Raw genomic sequence first — 20774 nt, 5'->3', positions numbered from 1 at the left:
CATATTAACCTGCAGTGGGAGGTTATCTGCATATGGAACTAAGTTGGAATGCACATTTAAAAGCAAGTACTTACCTTTTTCTTAGATTCCGCTTGTCTGGCATCTCGGTGTCTCTCCCTCTCTCCTGGTGGTTTTCGACCCCAAATAGCATATCCAATGATGGAATACGTAATAGAAAGTATCACCAGTGGCAAAAAGTATTGTAGGATCATCAGAGTGATTGTATAAATCGATCGCTGTTTTTCAGTTTGCCATGTTTCCTTGCAAATAATGTCCGTTGAGTTGTACGAGGTGTCTATTTCACTGTTGATGGCAGCTGGAAGGCTTATCCCACCTGCTAACACCCAGATTATGATTATCACGATGAAAGCTTGTTTCTTGGTCATTCTGGGTCGTAGAGGATGTATAATTGCGACGTATCGGTCCAAGCTAATAGCAACCAATGTAAATATACTGATCGAGACGGATACCATTTGTATATACTGCACCAGAGCACACATAACGTACCCAAACGGCCAGTGAAAGTTTATACTGTAGTAAAAAGTCAGATTGACGCATATTACTGCCATTAGGAAATCGCTAATGGCTAGATTAACGATGAAATAGTTGGTCACCGTACGCATACGTCGATTTCCAAGTACTATGTAACATACGACAAGATTGCCGATAACAGCGAGTGCCGACGTACATGCATATAATATAGCCAGTATAACTTGCAGCCATATCGGTAGATACAGGTCCATTACAGGTTGCTGCTGGTTCTCATTTCCAGTAATCTCATATGTAACGTTGTCTAGAAAGGAGTAGTTGGAAAAGTTGTACTGCTGCAGCGCAATCCGAAGTGACGTCTCCATATTGGGCTGTGCTATGATGAGGTTATCGCGACAATCTGCTGGAACTAAGCTCTGTTCACTTATGCCCGACTCACTACGTATCGTAATGATTAAATCCTCACGAAGGAAATACAACGTGACGTCAGCACAACAAATAAACCGCAAGTAGATGAAACATATCGTTCTAGATTTTGAGCACGTGAATTCAATTGCGATAATACAGGAGTTAATATTCCGGGGGGTCTACCGTCGCCTCTGATATTGATTGAGGATTCCGGCGATTGAATCTTGCACGTTGGTGATGAAAATTGTCTTCTGCCACTGTTATTCTGTACTTAGTCTTATCAGAATAATCTGTGAAAAGTATAAATTGTTATGAGTTCAACACGGAGTTGAAAACTGAACAGCCTGCAACTGACGTTCTAAATAGAAGATGAAATTTATATATAGATATAATATTTACGAGATTTCTAAGCATTTTAATGTATTCCCGTTCATAAAATATGTTTCCATGGCGTAACCATGTAGGTAAATTGGATACCATATGTATGCAATGTTTAATTTCAGTGACATTCACATAGATGGACAGGAAATGAGGCAGGTTGAGTGACATGTCCCTAGTACCAGCATAGACGCTGTACGCGTCCTCTCAAAATAGTGTATCAGAGCCGTAGTCATCGTTGCTTGGAAACGTGGTTATTCCTTTGTGGATACGTATATTGAATGAAATGAACGACTAGTGTATCTTATGTGCACACATATAAACCATTCTATAGAAATGAATGCCTTGCAGCACGATATACAACTGTTATCCCGTTGTGGTAATTCAAACAACTGTCGCAAATTCTGTAGCCAAATATAATATAATAACATTGCAATTACCAGCCATTCCCGCCCACTATATCACTGTCACGAACAAATTAAAAAGCCATGACCCTGTATTTTTTTTAAATACACATTGGCAGCTCGTGGCACGTGCAATACTTTAACAACAATGGATACTAATCTTATTTTTGTTGGTATAATATAACCACTAATTCAATTATTATTTCGTATACACGAGTAAGTCATCTGATTATAGTACTATTCATTCAGAAATCGCCGAGCTAATGATAATGATAATGACAACGTTTGATTGATCGCATAGATAATATTATTTCTACTTGGAATAAGACGATTTTTTTTTCGATTTGATATACCCATGCATGTATTGATTATACATCGCGATTCAACCATGCATCTCCGCTTGTGTATTCAATTTTGGGAGCATTTGATTGAGGTTGAATGCACCTAAGTCATTACGTCATGCAACATCTACACAGTGACTCAATCTGGGCAATATGTCGAATGATGATAATATTATTTCTGGTTTCATCGTCATTAGCAAATTGGACTAATGCGTCGCTGTGATTCGTGCCATTCATAATAGTAACACATAATAGAAATGGAACTTCTTCTTACGAGCCTATAAGAATATGTCATCATGTTGTCTATTTCCGTGTATGTTTCGAATGAATGCAATCATGATTGCCATGCACATATATGGTTGACAATTTATAAGTTTACAACTGGTAACAATAATCTCTTGATTATTTTAGTTTTAATTCGTTAAGTTTTGTTTTCATGCCCACAAAAATACGACGTACACCAACATAATTCGCATTGCTGCAAAATTGTAGAGCATTCATTATTGGAGTGTACATTACCACATCATTAAGTCTGCATGGTTCCCACGATGAGCACAAATCGAACAATTCCCATCTCGATAACGAACACAGTTAATGAGTGCAGCCGTCTATAAACTACACGAATCCCCGCAATCCCGCTATTTCATCAGACTATTATTTCTAATGTTGGTAGCGTCTTAGTTGGTGCGCATCAGATGGTAATTTACTTTTCGCAATATTCCACTCAAATCAAGGTTAATATGTACTTAATAAAACGTCGCCAGATAAAAACAGATCGGGATGTAATTGTATGACGATAGGCTCGGATGAAACACTAGAATAATATATTCAGGGTGTGTGTGTATAGATAAAATATATGATATAATAAGGTTTGGTAATCCCAAAACAGGAAAATACATTTACCACGACGAAAATAATCACTTACAAGATGGCTGACTTATATTGCCATATTGCATTCATACAACAAAATGATCAGTATACTATTTAGTATCGAAATGTGACGAACGTACTCTGTTGCCAGCAGTGTGACATTCAGACTACCTGTAAGCATATCACCTGTACCATAACCCGGACCAGATCCGCCAAATTAACAACGGCATGAACAGCCTTTGTGTCATGTTCTTTAGTAGATATGGCTATAGAAATCAGCAGTCAATGTGACAGGACGGTCGTTTGTTTTATACCAAGGATACATGATGAGTTTGAGGGAAATTGAAATCTGATTGCATCAAATGGTTTCATAAACATTGGCGCGATGAGTTTGGGATTGACTCGCACGTGTGACAATGTACGCAGTGTATTTTGCAAAGGATTATTAAGATAGAAATTAATCGTTATAAAATCAATAGAAAGAAGTCCGCTCTAATCATAATATGCAGCATATAATGACGATTCACGTCACTATATTGTTTTTCATACATTCGGTTCCAGACAAGAATTTATAATGCGAATGAATTGAATAAGCTGAATAAGATAATGAACAGCGCTTCGTGTGCGTGATTTTATTCCACGGTGTGATGGAATACTGCATGTTAACGCTTTGTTTGATTTATTTAGCTGCATTGACAGATAGTCGGTTGTCGGGTGACGTAAACAGTGAAGCTAATTCGCGAACCACAATTACACTTAAAAAGTTTATTGCGCATGTTTTACGTTTTCTTGCTCACACAGCGCGTCATATGCGCACATACAGTAATTGATTACTTTTGTGAAATGGATAATGCTGCACCATGCAGCTTGAAATTGGCAAACGGGGAGACTGCGTCCATACGCTTGCATTTATGTATTTAAGTCATCGAATTCACTGTTTTAGAGACGACGGGAGTTTCAATTATATGTCCGAAATAAGGAGATTTGAATTGTATCATTATATCCAATCCGATGTCATTAAAATATCACCAAATATCAATCAAAATAAAAAAAACAGATGGTAAAAATAACTTATATAAAAATAGGGCAATTCACAGTAATTGCAACAGCGAGTTTTCTCATTAAAATATAGAATGATATTGGAAATTCGGGTTACCTTATATGACAACATGGTTTACTAAAAATATGCCCGGAAATTACGTAAATTACTTACTTAATTAGTTATGCAGTTAAACCACTGTGTACATTATTTGATTTTAATTAATGCAAATTTACATATGGGAATTCAGTCACTTGTATATTTTACGGAATACATACATACATACATAAGCAATTGACCGTATGATAATAGAGTTTACAAGGAATCGACATATTTAATGAACGTAATATTTAAAGAGCTTAGATCAAAGAAAAACAGAAAATATATACAAAATCAAATATGGTCGCCGAATATTTGGTTCGGTATACAGTAGTTTATATGACAAACACCAAGACTTTTAAAACTGTTTAACAAGTTATAGGCCTATGAACTAGTTAATAAATAATACAAATTTAATCTGATGTTGATTTCGTCAAGCCCTGGAAAGACGTGCAGAAAAAAAAATTGTAGTAAACTACATAAAACTTTAAATATGATATTTGCACAATTGTCGTTTTGTGATGCAATTCTACATAGTGTCAAAGCCACGATCAGTGTTTACCAAACACTCACCGATGACGATTGTCACCACAGAATAGACCATTCCCGTGACCTTTGCTTGACCCCGGTGTATTTACATCCGGGTACTTTTGACGGTGTAGAGCGGCCATTTTGAATTTAGTCGCTGATTGAGATAAACATGCACCATGACAATAACTTAGAAACATCCTCCCCCTTCGCCTAATAAGCTTGGTGATTACGTCATATGATTTCCTGTTCAGGGAAATACAAGTTTACATAAAAAGCGAAAATTTCCGAATTGTTAAAACATGGTATAAATGAAATGATTTCAGATTTTTGGAAAAAAGTGATATATCAATCTGGATCTACACAACATCACATATTTAAACGCCAAAATATTCCCCCAAAACAAACCAACAGACTAACAAGCACTTCGCGGCACAATTCTACAACAGAAACCCCAAGAACACAACAATAATGACTGACAGACAATACACACAAATAAACTGAAGAGTACACAATAGGACGTCAAACCAGTGATCAATAAAATATAATATGTACCTCAAGGTAAACATAACGAGGTCACTTTTGTTTCGAAGAAAATGAGCATGTCTGCCTCCCCATGCATCACTCGCCATGTATACTATTAAAAATATTTCACGGATCTTGCCGCCTCTGTTCGCAGCGCTTCGAAATGGTAGAACGCACTATCAAGGTAATTTGAGGCGTGGAAGTATACCACCTGGCACAGTGAATAATTTATAACCAAGCAGCATGTTCAAATATTATTAGGTGAGATAGAATTTAATTATTTAAAGGTCGATAAAAATACAATAAACTTAAAAAACAAGTTAGTGCTTTAACTGGATTGTTTACCTTCACGCGTAATAAAAAATGGCACAAATTTCGTAATTTCACAAAATTTTAATTTGAATGCCGATTATTATAATTTAAAAAAAAATACATTTTCATATATTTCTGTGATCTGCAATTACATTAAACTATGACGAACGAGAGTCGTCGGTCTTTAAAAATGATAAATGTCGTCTCATTTGCCGCAGTTGTCTTTGTTGGTGTTGTAAATATAATAACACATAGACCATGCTCATTTAAAGAGCGGTAGTCGTCGCGCCACGCATGCGCGAGATACATGGTTCTCATATAAACAAAGATGGCGGCTTTGACTGTTGCGCAGATCAGCGAGTACAAACTGAGTCATTACCAAGCATTAATTAGGTATTTTTAGGTGATTGGAAGATATCGGAAGAGTCATCGGCTGTAATTAGTGCAAATCGCGCCCAGGTCAATCCCCATTTTTGTGATTTCCGTTAGAATAGCGCATTGGATTGTGGGAGATCATTGTTTATGGACACAAATGTCGCACATGTGTGGCGCGACGACTACCGCCCTTCAAGCTCCAATAAGGAAAAAAACAATGTCATGTTATTAAATCAGAAGTATCTACTGGTGTGTACAATAGTGATGTAGTTCAAGCAGACAGTTACAGTAATTTTTTTCATCACCTTGAATACGTCTGAATGAAATTTCAAAATTTCACTAGATTATCTCATTGTTTTGATTTCAGCACGTTTCCCAGCATCTCTGTAAACCTAACTCTGTCGTTATTGATTGACAAATATACTAAAACCCTATTTCTTTATAATACGTGTCTATTAACGCTACTTATTACCACAGTGAATGTGATGTCAGTTTATTAACATGTTTATATTTTATACGCAATTATCATACAATATAATTTGATAGTTTCAATATGATAATGATGATAATGATGATAATGATGATAATAATAATAAAAACAATAGCATTTATTGATTGTCTATCACTAACTTATTATTTATATATAGAAGTGAACAGTGACAAAATCAATAAACATTGTCAGGTTTTTCTAAAATCTGAATAACATCTAGCTTTGTAATTTCCTGCCTTGGAGCGAACGACTTCCCGGAAAATGATGATTTACATTTAGTGTGTCACAGTGAAAAGAGACAGTACCGAGTGTCGGTGAATGGTATGTCTATGCGCGTACTTGGTGTTCGGTAGAATTACGCGTTCGCACTGTTATTATTATTATTTTTTCAGTGGTTCGGAAACCATTTCCGCAGTTCCATCAACGCAACACACATTTCTGAACAAGTGTATACAAACTATGATTCATGGAAATACTACTGCAAAGTATGGCAGTGGATAAGTGGATAAGTAAACATTATTTATCTCATAATATAATGTGCGTCATTGATTGATAAATAGTTACACATCCTCCATGATTCAGTGAGTAGATTTACGTCAAGGTTTCTACTAACAATGTGGGTCTGTGCCTGGATACAGCAATATTCACTGTTAATCAGGGACCTTGGTTTGAAGTACGTAATACCTAATACTTGTCATTAATTACCAATATATACACACAACATGTGACGTGAAATGTAGCACTTATCGGCATCCGTGTTTCGGGGTCTTTCCGTAAAATGCCAGTAATAACGTTTTATTAGGTGCAACTGTAGAATCGATAAAGTGCCGCTTCACGGATTAATTCTAGTTATTTGTCTCTCTGAGAAATTTATTGGCCGCGCATTTAAATGAATGTATAAAGTTCATTTTACTTTCACGTTCCCTTCTTTGTGATGTTTCCCATTGCGTGACAAACCTCAATGCGTTCGGCATGTAAACTAAATTAAAAACCTGCCCTCGTTGTATATTTTATTAGTGGTGTGCAAGGATAATAAGCAACCCTTGCCTGACAACCTGTCACGATAGAAAAATCACGTTCGCGTTGACCGAACATATTCAGGCCAAGTAGTAGAGTGCCATCGGTAATTATGCCGTTAACACAAAATAACGAACAGTGCACTGATTGCACAGGCAAGCTGTGTTAATAACAATAACTAAAAAAATAATATAATATTAATCTACTATGTTATTATTGAATGTTGTTCTGAAACTGTAGTACATACAATTAACCAGCTGGTAAGCCAGGGTGAACAACCTTTTCGCGTACGCCCATTTGATTTACCACATAATTACGATTTTATTTTTTTTATTTTCATGCAAAGGCAACTGTCACATGCAAAAACGATGTATCTTATGCTTATATCAATTACTGTGACAATTACGTGTCATTTGTAGTACGATGTTACGGTGAAAGTTGAGGCAAAAGGTAATGTTAAAAAAGTAGTACACCGAAACATGAAGTTTGTGTATATAAAGTTGGAGGACCCGATGACTGTTAATGTGCTGTTTAATTTTGTCTTAATTATTAACATAATTTGTTTTCAGCAAAATTGTTGTACCCAAATAATTGTACTGTACAGTATTATGACTATACGTTCATAGTCAAAATTTCGGAAACGCCCGTGACAATAGAAAGGGAGAACAATCAGTGTTTATATTAAATAATACACTTTGTATATACAATGAGATAATGTAAGACAACCAACAATGAACTTGAAGTTAATGATTCAATATGCGTAATGAATTTCTACTGAATGTACAGTTAGATGTACATGTATATTAACACCCATGAAAAAATAATTCATTACACATTCAACAAATTACTATAGTCATCAGCAATTATAAAAGAATACAAAACAAATGAAATGAGAAATTTCTTCTTAAGAGTATATCAGAGCCAAGTTTATGCAGCAAAGCTCTATCGTCATTAAGCAAGTCGCATAGTAAATAATGTATGTGTGACAATTATATTTGTACTACAGGACTTGTCGGCTTGACGTGTTAGAAAACGTTTTACGATGAGTATATATGTGTTTAACACTTGAAACGAATTACAAGACATATAATAAAACAAGTCGCCTTAACGTATACAGCTGTGTATCACTAATATATGAACAGTAACACGTGACAATACACTGTTTTAATAACAGGCAAATATTCACACAATATTGTAATTAATGTCAATTTAAAATACTCAAAAAGTGTTCCAACAACTACTGGAACACTGATAATTTAAAATACTTCAAGGCTGGCGAATTAAACAGTTTATTATTAAAAAATGGCACAGATATGTGAATACTATAGCCATGTGCAAGTTTCCAAAATATTATGACAACGAGTTTATATCTAACATGCTAAAACATCGCCTTTTAATGGGAACCTTTGTATTTTCGCACGGATTTCCCATCATTTAAAACTGACACTCACTTCTGTGTCGAAGACATGATTATGAATCGATAGAATCATTAAGACTGCACTCCACACATGAATGTGAACGTCAAAAGTAAAGTCATTATTTATATTTCGTACTCGTTCATGTTCTGACAGATGATAAGTATTTCCACACTATCGGTATTTACATATTCCGTTCTATTTAATATCATTAGTGGAATTCATATTAAAATATATTAGTAGGAGAAATAAATTAATTAAATTGACTTTCCTGTTCTCAAATGTACATGGGAAAATACAAGTTAAATTGGCTAAGCATGATTCATCACCATATTTTATTCATACCTATCAAATCTTTGCGTGTCGTGTCAAAAAATAGCATACTTATAAATCCGCCTGTAGTGTCAGTTTTAAATATTTATTTTCAGCTATACCCCACTATAGGTATGCGGCTGGGGGAATTGGTATCGTCAGAAAATAAGAATATACAGTATTTTGTTGGTGTACAAATTTTGTTACAATTAACATGTGAGGATTAGAGTGTTATTGTCCGGTATATATTCATATTCATTGAACACGTAGAGTATTTGGAGTTTTTGTCACCAATGTAATCAACATACATCGTATATATTAAAATAATGTGAACAAGTAACTGTATAAGTTATCTAAAATGTTTAGATTTTGTTAAATAACTATTTTCTGTGGTTAGAATGTTAGTAGTATAACATAATACAGTAACAAATCCCTGTCATGAATATTTAAATATTTGCATTTGTGTAATCAGCTTAAAATAACATTATTGCTTAAAATAACATTCGTATTCGACCAACTGGGCTTTCAATATTTTCATGCCGGATAATTTTAAAAACTGACTTCATTTTAAATGGTATTGTCAGTCACTCATATTGTCCATGACATATCAAGGCTGGTGACAATAACATCGAATTTTTATTTTATATATATTTGTTATCACTATTATTAAATGTGTTGACATATGTACCAATTTTGATCAACTGTGTCAACAAACTGTTCAAGCAGGTTTTGCACATCAAAGAGCTTAACACAATAATGTCATATGGTGCTGTTTACTGGAACGTCATACAATATATTACTACTATAGCATTTTCCAAAAAAACTAATATGTCTGTATGTTGGTGTAGAGCATAAAATAGAGAATATACACGAAGAACGCTACAATATTCCATGCCAGACATATAGTTGTGTACTTTGATCAACAAAGATCACGTGATGGCATGCAATGGAACATATCTAGAATCATGCTAAATGAGTATACATCATGCGTGCACATATCCCCAGAACATACTGTCTGTTTAAAGTGGCGGACGTGACCACTGAACTACTGGTGCTTGAAAAAAAAAAGACGGCAGCAAACCATATGCTATCGGTGTATTGCGTGACGTAGGCATGCTAGTAATATCTAAAAATGATACGTCATACAGTGTACATAAACAACAAATCATATCAAAAATAACATGTTATGAGTGTCATATGGTGTAATGTAATTCATAAACGTTAATATTTTTTGTTATGCGTTTTGTTATTTTACAATGCTTACGTAATAAATAGTATAATTTCTCTGCCAGTGGTTGCAACTTTAAGTTAGTTTACCCCTTGAATAAATGTGTCTCGATTATGAGTTGAAGATTTACTCATATTGGTATACGGTGGTTCGTGGAATAACACTGCGTCACATATGACATAGATAGCTTTATAGAGCCGGTGTTAATTACAATCACAACGTACTCATATCATTGGGAACAACTGATGATTTACATTTAGTGTGTCACAGTGAATCTAATTGTCTGTATTCGTGTTCGTAGATTACTCGTGGTAGTTTATCACTAAGGATATCTAAGCGGCTGTGGCAGATTGAATACACATCATATACTTATAATCAATTGTAGAACATGATATGATTTGCTGGATTAAAATACCGTTTAATATTAGCCATCGAACGAAATTACATGGCTAGATGTTATGTTGAAATATGAGCCTGCATTACGTTCATTTTTTTTTCACATTGTGCTTATTTTCTACGTGTTTCTTCTTAATATTATAAACGCCATCGATTCTCTAAATAGGATTACTAGGTTGCTACTATATATCAATTGGTTTATTTTATATTAGTGATGAAGATGATCAGTTTGTTATCCAATATTATCGCTGTATAATAGTGACATCCATCTAGCAATCAAATGAATATGAGCGACACACAACGCACAGAACCACGTATTCATTAAAATATTCCGACCAGCTCATATTAGGTCATCACATTAGCGAGATGCGCACGTAGATCTGAATTCCACCAACCGATGATATTTTACAATCCTTCGCTACATGTGAATAATGTACATCGTATTTACCTGATTATTAAAGAAACAACTGCCATTCGACCGCACTCATCACTTAGACGTCGACTGGCCACAACCAATACGTGCGCCATTGACAGGCCGGTGACCCAATATAGGCAGAGGTTTATATTTAAAATGGTTGCTTAGTTTGTTTATAAATAAAATAATTGACGTTTTCGTGACTATCGGCCTAGTGTGACGGATTTGGTCCGTTCTATCTACACAGTATGTGACGCGACGCATCACAGTTGTGGGTGTTATCACGCGCTATATATCGAGAGATTTCGTTCTGAGGTAAGGCATTACATCCCTGTTCCAATATTGAATACGTGTTAAAGCCAGTGAACATGTATTATGCGAGAGTGCAGTGTCATTGTTCTCATAAAATTTAAATAATGAAGTGGACAGTATATTCTAGAGTTGCCTAATGGCCACCTAATGAATATTCATAATATAACTAACCAAAAGCACTACAAGCAACTGTTTGATTTTGTATAGGCTTTCGAAGGTATCTTCCTTCTCATTAATATTTATATATTTATGAATCTATAATGAGCTTATAACAAATAAATGAGTTGAGAGATTGAAATGCACACACGTAGCTAATGTGGCTTTTGCCATCATGCTCAGTTGTCCCAGTCTGACAAACCAGACAGCAGGCTGCATTTTGAATGTTGTATCGTTCCAATTTATTTGATGTATATAGTTAATTTTTTCATCTGTTACTTTTTTATGTGTAGGAAATGCCTCGCCTTAAATTTTAATATATTGGGTTAGAATGTACTGTCAAATTGTTTCCATGTTTTTACGTGTTTTACAACACACAGTTGTCACCCACTGTTTGAGATTCTAAAAACGTATTCACGAGTGATTAAACTAGGTGTGAACAGTTACGTGGAAATAAAAAATCACATATGTCATTGATTATACATAAGAGACATATTTTATTTTATTCCTCCGTCTACTATAGACGAATTATTTGTACGTCCGTCTTTTTGTGATCAAAGAAATGAGTACAATGGGTCATTGTCGCTAAAGTTTACCAACAATGCATTAAATGTTCAGAAGCGTCGCTGCCTCGCTTTGAAAAAGTTCCCGATTGGGAAGTTCAGATTCCTGATTGGACAATATTTGAATTAAAAAGCCATTGTCCGACATCGAGTTCAAGATAGATCAAGGAACAGTGCGTGTATTCCATCGCCCATTCGATAAGAAGTTTGTGGACTTTTAGATTTTCCCATACGCCTTTTGTATAACGATCTATTGTTAATAATATTGGGGGCACGAGTCAATGTCAGAGTTAAGACATTAGGTGTAGGTAAAGCACTATCAGCCTGATTGAGTTTTTAATGAAATATGTCCAGGCATGCTTGACAGACTTTTGATTACGCGCTGAGATGTGTGTAAATGAGTGATTGTGTTCCGTTGGACAATTGCCACAGGTTGGTCAAATGTCTATGGAACCATTATGTACTGTACGTATCCTGATAAAATAAGATAAGTCAAGGAATGTCCGAAACAACCCCACCTATATAAACTGTTTCATAACATATGGATACATAATACGCAATTCTCACCACAGCTAGCTATGATAGACGCACAACACGATATCCTACATAGACATAAACTTTGCACATGTGCGGCTCCTACAATTATTTAATAGTTATTGTACCGGTGTAAAATTTCTTGCGTGTTTATGTATGGTCTGGTTGTAGTTACGTGTGGTGTTTTACATTAATGAGGGTTATTGGTTATTATGATTGTGTAGGCAATGAAACTTAGAGTACAACGTCCTCCTCAAGAGCCCGTTGGAAAGACTCGGGACTCAAATCCTATTTCATTAGGTCAGCCAATACATGGAGTGATCATAGTACTGCCTGGATCGAGCAGATAACTGTTGAGAGAATTCAGCAAGTATCCCGCGCACATATCAGGCGTGCCGTGTCGTGTTTATCCGGATCATTATCGCTGCTCACTTCACTAATTGTGTATCTGCACACATAAAATAACATAACACACTTATGAAGCAATGATCAAACCGGACAATATGCATAACAGCCGGTACTGAATCAAGTAAGGGAGTTCTACAAAACTCTATAAATGGCATATTACCAATATTTTTTAAGTAGTATAATTCAAAACGTAAACACCAATAAGCAGAATTAAATCTTTTAGAGTATTAGAGCGTGATGTAAACGTTAGTAATATCGTAGTAAAGGTTAGTAATATCGTAGTAAACGTTAGTAATATCGTAGTAAACGTTAGTAATATCGTAGTAAAGGTTAGTAATATCGTAGTAAAGGTTAGTAATATCGTAGTAAACGTTAGTAATATCGTAGTAAAGGTTAGTAATATCGTAGTAAACGTTAGTAATATCGTAGTAAAGGTTAGTAATATCGTAGTAAACGTTAGTAATATCGTAGTAAACGTTAGTAATATCGTAGTAAACGTTAGTATTATCGTAGTAAACGTTATTAATATCGTAGTAAACGTTAGTATTATCGTAGTAAACGTTAGTAATATCGTAGTAAACGTTAGCAATATCGTAGTAAAGGTTAGTAAAACAAGATCCCTTTGACGTTTATGGTTTTTGAATCGCCTCATGCCTGCGACACTCGGTGCTTCGGAGCAATAAGATGGCTACAAACTAATCAGCTACAATAAGCTGGAATTTACAAGTTATGAAACACATTTTTAGAGATTTCACGCTCTATTTCACGCACTCGTTAGGTTAGGTAGAAAACGCAATAACATATAACATATTAGAAGCATCCTTGCTAGTAATATTATTATTCATAAAATCAAAGCAAGACTACGGGTCGTAGGAAGACGGTATGGTCATTGTTGCTTACTGGGTGGCGCCCTCTATTTTCTTGAAGGAAAACTTGAAATAAATAATATTAGACATGCAATAAGTAGTAATGCGTCTGCACACCACTGTGCACTGCCACATTTATTGTCATGGCAACTGCTGTTTTACAAAACAGAAATCTCTACAGAATATGAAAAATTGTCAATAATACGAATTGTATGACCAATGATTAGGTAACCATGCAAGAGCGTTCCAAAATTAATACCGGACAAAAAATAGAAATCACAAAGTCGTTTACTTTGACAGCCTAAATGACGAAGAATACTGTGTACAATTATGATGCAATAGTAGTAAACATTGGATGTGATCCAGAGAAAAAAAAAAGGATGAAACGTCCACTTTTTCCAGTTGTATCCTTTAGTCCTATTGTAAAACAACATTCATAACCTTACTATCATTTTATGTTATATTATTGTTACACTTTAGTATTGACTAATTGACAAAATGATATTTATTTAAAGGAAACATTAAAATGATTTCCCTGGACGACAGACATGATACTATCACACGGTTAATAATTAAAGATAAGGTGCGAGAGCGCAAAGTAACACTCGACTATATTCCATCCAAAAAAAGCTGTATCACAATCATGTGACAACATTAATTTTAAACAAACAGTTCGATACGGTTCAAATACAACAACAACATATGTTCGGTATCAGTGTATGATTGCACCGGGACGGGCAAATAAAATTTTTGTAATGTTAGAAACTCACATCGACACATTTTTATTATTTATGAAATTAATATGTGCCGTTTCAATATGGTGATACCATTAAAATCCAATTTACAATTCACACACAATGCTTTTACTGGGAACATACTCAATGTCAGACATATAATAATAATAATATTAAAAAAACAGCATTCCTAATATGATTAATGTATTCGTGTGTTTTCTGCCACTGCCATGAGGTTCAAAATATTAATAATATTGTAATTAAAATACCATTCATTCATCACTCAGATTACATGTACCGAGTAATTGAATAAACATGTTGGACATATGTGAATAAACAAAGTCGATGCTCTGCGACATGTAGCATGTTAAAATTAGTACTTGCCTTACGAGTTCTTCTAGCCAACTGACGGATGGAGTCGGTTAAGCTGTAATATTAGCACGTATAATACCTATCCCACGCCTTTGTCGTACGGGTTATATACCATCCACTCCGAAGTAACAATTATCGTAATCTTAAGGGGTTTGATAAGTATCCATGGGATCTAGTTTCTAAGTGGGTCTCCCTAAGTATCTGATTGATATGTTGTCGTGTTATTGGCTACTTAAAACGCGGAGTGCTATATTATATTATTGAGAGCATTCAGATGAAGATAACACGCACCGCATGACACTTTAAAACATATAAGCTATATAACAAGTAAAACAGCTTATGAATATTTGTTTATTAATAATCAATATTTCTAACTAAATAACACTGATTGCTAACTGCACTGGGCGATGTCTGGTTAGACAAATCAAAATACAATTTCCTTTTTCCAGTATATTCACCAAAATACCATTGTGCGTGATTCAATAGCAAATGAAATTATTACGCTCGTATTGAAATCTCAATTACTGTTCTAATATTTACATGCAAACTAGAGGGCGGTGTCAGGTTGAATATATAAGATGGCAAAATATAGATATTGTGACGATAGATGGTGTTATTTGTATTCTATTGCACTAAACTGAGATTAAATCCCGGATAAACACGAGACGAGGCTCAAGTCAGGTTTGCATGTCTTATATTTTAAGTGGTCACTGCGTCCATAGTTCAATACTTTAGTCACGTTTACATTCTGTCGACAAACAGCCTTCAGTACATGGTCGTATCGTGGGGGTTTCTCAGCAAAACTGGCACTAATAAGAATATGACATGTAAAGTTAGAAATGAAATGATAGCCCGAAAGTATAGATACGCATTTGTAGTAATGGCGTTCCCTTGGTGACTAAGAGCTAGTAAGATGCACCAACTGTATAACATTGCGTGCATGCGTAGTAGAGAGCCTTCCTCGAATACATCTGATTGGGTATTATAATTTGTTTGTGTTAGCTATGCCAGTCGACAAGGGTCATTCCATTTTTGGCGTTCTGTCTATGTAGATGTAGTTTGTGGTCGTAATTACACAACGAAACATTTCAAGTCATAATAATTAAAAATGCAAATGGCCACGTACTGGTCGTTATTTCGGGCAAGTGGAATATAGTCAATTGAAGACGACACGCATTCCTGTTATTTTGTGTTAAATAAGGTGCCTATTATTTAAAGCAAATATCACCCCCATTTCAAGCGAATATCTCACCCGCGTTCTATTGTTATGTAATAATGGGCAGCATTCGTTATATCCAAATAATATCCAAAAATGTCGAAATATTCGAATTTTGAGCGCGTTGAGGGCTATTGTATCTCACACACGAGCGAGCAAGCAACACGCAGAAACGCCACGATTCTGGATTCATGGTGAGTTTGTTGTTTAGACATCCTTCAAAATGTTGGAATAGACATTGTTTTCACATTTGCCTAAACGATTGAATGGCTATCTTCTGTTAACCGTGCTCTGCGTAGTATCCATCGACCAATTAAACATAAGCAAATACATTAATATATCAGCATCAAATTGTACACATCAAATGAGTAGGAAACGAGGCATGCCTGTGACGTCAAAATCACGTATATGAGTTACCCATTGTCCTTCGAATGAACACTTGTGTTTGGTTGAGTAGCCGGACGTCATTTAGAACGTAAACAAATTGTTAAATGCGGTATTAGTATTGACGAACGCCCACAGATTTGACCAATATCGACTCTGCAAACGGCGTCCTGTACACAAATCCTTCGCTAGAGGCCGTTTATTGCACCAGCTCGAGGTGCAACAGGTCGATGAATGGAACATTATACGAAGTCAGACCTACCGACCAAAACATTGATGTCACGTCGAATTTATTGAATCCACTTTTGGAGTCAGTTCGTTTTATCGTTTTATGGCTGTTAACACAATTTGACGTGTTGCATATAGCAAATGTACAAAGCATTTGTCCTTGGTTTTCTTTGTAGTTTACACAATACAGATGACAAGACTACTATCATTTACGTGCTGCTCAAAGACACTATACAATTCTGATTATAATTTAGTACGAACCACATATGATACTCCCGCTGTACTGTCTTAGTGCATACTTTTCGGTATCCTCGTAATAACCTCATAGTATAACAAAAGGTTCATGTAACTCATGGTGTTAACATGTGATAGTTTTAACTTATCAGTATGTCCTAAATTACATTATTGGCGAAACGGAACCAGATGAGAAAAGCGTTTCCGCTCAATTTTAATTAATCCCAATTGTCGCTTGTGTAAGTTGTGTCACGCCACGTAACATTACCTTATGTTACACCATTTTATGAATGCACACAAATTGCTGCATAATATCGTTGTTCAACTCAAGTTGGTCGTACTAACACAGTGATAACATTGATAGTTTATTTGTTTGTTATAGCTTGCCTGTTTTGAGGCATATTTTCACTGGGAGGTTAATCATTCAGAATCCTGTTATCCCCGATGTAGAATTGAATGACTATGTCTACCCGACGTCTCGGTTTGATGTTTAATCATTGCGTGTCTGTGCGTTTCTGTTTTGACAAATGCGATTCAATCGCCACAGGGGAAAGTGGTAATTATATAATTAGATTTGTGTGATGTACGAAGACATGGCAACTAAATGTCAGTATAGTTTTATGAGGTTACGCCAATTAAAATAGTGATTAATGTCCCTGTCAGTGTTAGAAAAATACGATTAAATGATACAGCGGCGTGTATGGATCGATTGTCTCTGAATTGGATTTTAAATACGACTTACGTGTATTCTACTTTATGTAATGCGTTTTCATTGCTGATGTTAAGTCAAAAGTACTCACGTGAAACTTGATACGCCTAGACAGTTTTCGCGCTACGTGTTGCTAAATACTCCAAAGTACAAATACGTTTCTTTACACTATTGCGTGATGGTCTGCAGCTTAGACGGGGTGTATTCAGCGGGAGGCTTTTTTCATTCAAAGAGCGTGATGGAAATTCAATATATGCATCGACAATTGTCAGATGCATTGCTGCGGTACCATACCGACTGGTGTATCCATTGGGTAAATTCGGTGTAGCGGTGCATGTATGTGATACACTGACATAGTCACAGCGAAGACTGAAGGTCGTGAGATTGAACCAGATATTAATAGATCAACATTTTATACATGCAGAATGATATGCTGTAAACAGCACGCCATCTGGTTGTAGCTCTGTTTTCCAGCATGGTTTGGATGATACGCCTATCTATTTGATTCCCTGTGTCCTAGCATGGTTTATAAGATGAATTCTTTAGCAATGGATGTTGTATTTACAAAAACCTAACATGTGAATTGTGTAAAATGTTATATTCGAATTCGAAGCATAAATATCCACAGTATCATAGCAATAGCATAATGTAATGATAGAGACAATAATTAGAGGTTCTGGAAACGTATTTCATAGCTGACGTGATACTATTTATTCTAATAAAGCTCGTTCACAAGTGTCACGGTTTGTACAGAGAAAATAACACATAATAATGTTTCATGTTATAATAATATTTCAGTGGGATAGCCAGGAAACACAAAGATATAACCATGTTCTCTGCCCAGTTTAATCATGTCATTTGGTCCATGATGCATTTTTCCCATGTGCATGTCAACTGTAATAAACATGGTGGTTATACGTACCACACCTGTGAGATTCGACTAGATTATACATTTTAACAAGACGTAACAATACTTAACTATTATTGGTTGTCTGTGGTATAATCCATGCGGTGCTTTGGCCGTCTTTAACAGTAAATAAGTGAAAGGTTATTATATATTACCAACGCATTATTTTTAGTAGTCAAACCTAACCATTGTACTCACTTTATTTATCTTCGGCTGTCACCACGTGATAAGAGAGAGTTAATGTTGTTTATGTGGCATCAATGTAGGACGAATCAATCTCGCTACACTGCACCGCGGTGTCAATCAATGGTTTAGTTAAATTCTCATTATTTTAGTTATTATTTGGCCAACCGTATTCTTAAATTCACATATGCAATTACTACATTGTACACATTTGGTCTGTAATGATACACTCAATATACGCCCTCTTTGTGTGCATAAGTATATATCAATACTCCATATAATTGGCCTTGAATTCAACATTTGTTTTTCTAAGAAGAAGGATTAGTGAAATTCAAGTTTCGAATAGAAGCGATAAAACTGGTCATCGAAATAGCTTTTCCATTATCAGCTTCTTAAAGGCACAGGGGGATTATATATATACATAGGCTAGAAGATATTCAGGCAAATAAACTGTGAAAAAATTGCTTAACTTGTTTAAGAAGATTTCTGGTTGGCTGCATCTAATATTTTCTACCTCGAATAAGTATTAAAATGACAAATATGTTTCAAAATTAATTCAAATTATTGACTTATTACAGGGGACGCAGTATGCGATACAAGTGGTCATATTAATTCTGGGCTTATTCATTTCCGTCAGTTCTGTTGAAAACATGCAATCGACGTTTTTCCGTTGTGTTATAGGAACTGTTTTGACCCCTGTATGTGTGTGGGTATCCTACACATTAATTCGAGGTCAGTAACAAATGTAATATATTTGTTCTGTATCACTGGGTTTAAATGCTTTACTAGATCCAAATACTACTATACTACTATACATTAAACAACATCCAACATTTGTCATTAATGTTTGATTGCCATGGTAACATAATTATGTAGGTGAATTCACAAATAAATCCGGCTTTGTGTTGTGTGTGATTATTCAGATAGTGAAGCATGGTTCCTGGGAATATCTAGAATGGAGATTATCGTGGATATTTCCATGACAACAAATCAACGCCTTACACATTCAGATAATACAGGGATTGTTATAATGCGCGGATTAGCAAGGGCCTAATGGCAAGTGCATATAACTGTATTTCACGTGAAAGTGATCTTCGAATTCAATAAAGACACTATATCTTCTAGGGAAATCATACCCTTGGGGAATCCATATGCCCGAGTATTAAGAATGGTGTATTTGGCGAGATGCTGTATGTGCTAAGCAGGAATGAAAAATTGTTCGACAGTTACAGAATGTGGTTCGGCTGCATATTAACTGCATTTCAAACAAATAGATGTGATATTAGCAACCAAGAAGTTTACGCAAATCGACAATTCAGTATTTGTACTTTCTAAAATGCAATAGTCTTAACATTACTCAAAAGTTGACATAAATTGTATATGGTTCTACGCATAACCTTAATTAGGTTTACTGTTAATGATGATGTAAACATTTTAGTATTGTTTTTAAAAATGTAATGAAATCAAAGATGGTGTCTATGCCTACAAACTATTTGTTCAATTTAGTAACGTTAAAAAAAACATAAATTATGTTTTCAACAAAAAACTTAAATCAACTTCTTGAGAAACTATGCTATATAATGCGTCAAAGATATCTCACCATATATACCAATAATTCATTATTAATTTGGATTCATTAAAAAGTGTAATATGAAACACTGTTGGAAGTCGTAAATTGACTAATTCTCGAAAAATACGTGATTCAAACGACCACAGATTTGAGCATATGCATGTGCATGTGCGTTGTTATTAGTCTCCAAATTCAATTCAGTGATCATTTCTTTAGATCAATGCATTTGAAACCATAATTATAACATATAGACATAGACATATTTGCATATGAAAATATAATTAATGGATTTGCTGCTATTGGCTATAAATTCCACTACAACAACAATGTCGCGTTTTAATAAACTGGCATTATTTA

At 35.1% G+C, this 20774-nt stretch overlaps 1 protein-coding gene across 2 annotated transcripts in view; it reads right to left on the bottom strand.

The window, feature by feature from the left end:
- LOC100372756 (RYamide receptor-like) overlaps nucleotides 1-20774 on the bottom strand; it is a 45179-nt gene that overhangs the window by 19195 nt on the left and 5210 nt on the right. Inside the window, exons 1-2 of one of the 2 annotated variants that reach the window (XM_085494087.1) lie at nucleotides 11075-11185; nucleotides 75-1187 (exon numbers count right to left, since the gene is read on the bottom strand). In XM_085494087.1, coding sequence (XP_085350213.1) covers nucleotides 75-854 — 780 coding nt within the window. In that variant the 5' untranslated portion in view covers nucleotides 855-1187; nucleotides 11075-11185. Of the gene's footprint in view, nucleotides 1-74; nucleotides 1188-11074; nucleotides 11186-20774 lie in introns of those variants that run through there. The other variant, XM_085494088.1, reaches the window with a different exon arrangement.

Source organism: Saccoglossus kowalevskii, chromosome 19 (assembly GCF_978046115.1).
Source record: "Saccoglossus kowalevskii chromosome 19, keSacKowa6.1, whole genome shotgun sequence".
Classification (NCBI taxonomy): domain Eukaryota; kingdom Metazoa; phylum Hemichordata; class Enteropneusta; family Harrimaniidae; genus Saccoglossus; species Saccoglossus kowalevskii.
Note: the sequence above shows the minus strand (reverse complement) of the source record. Positions and strands in the feature narration are given on the sequence as shown.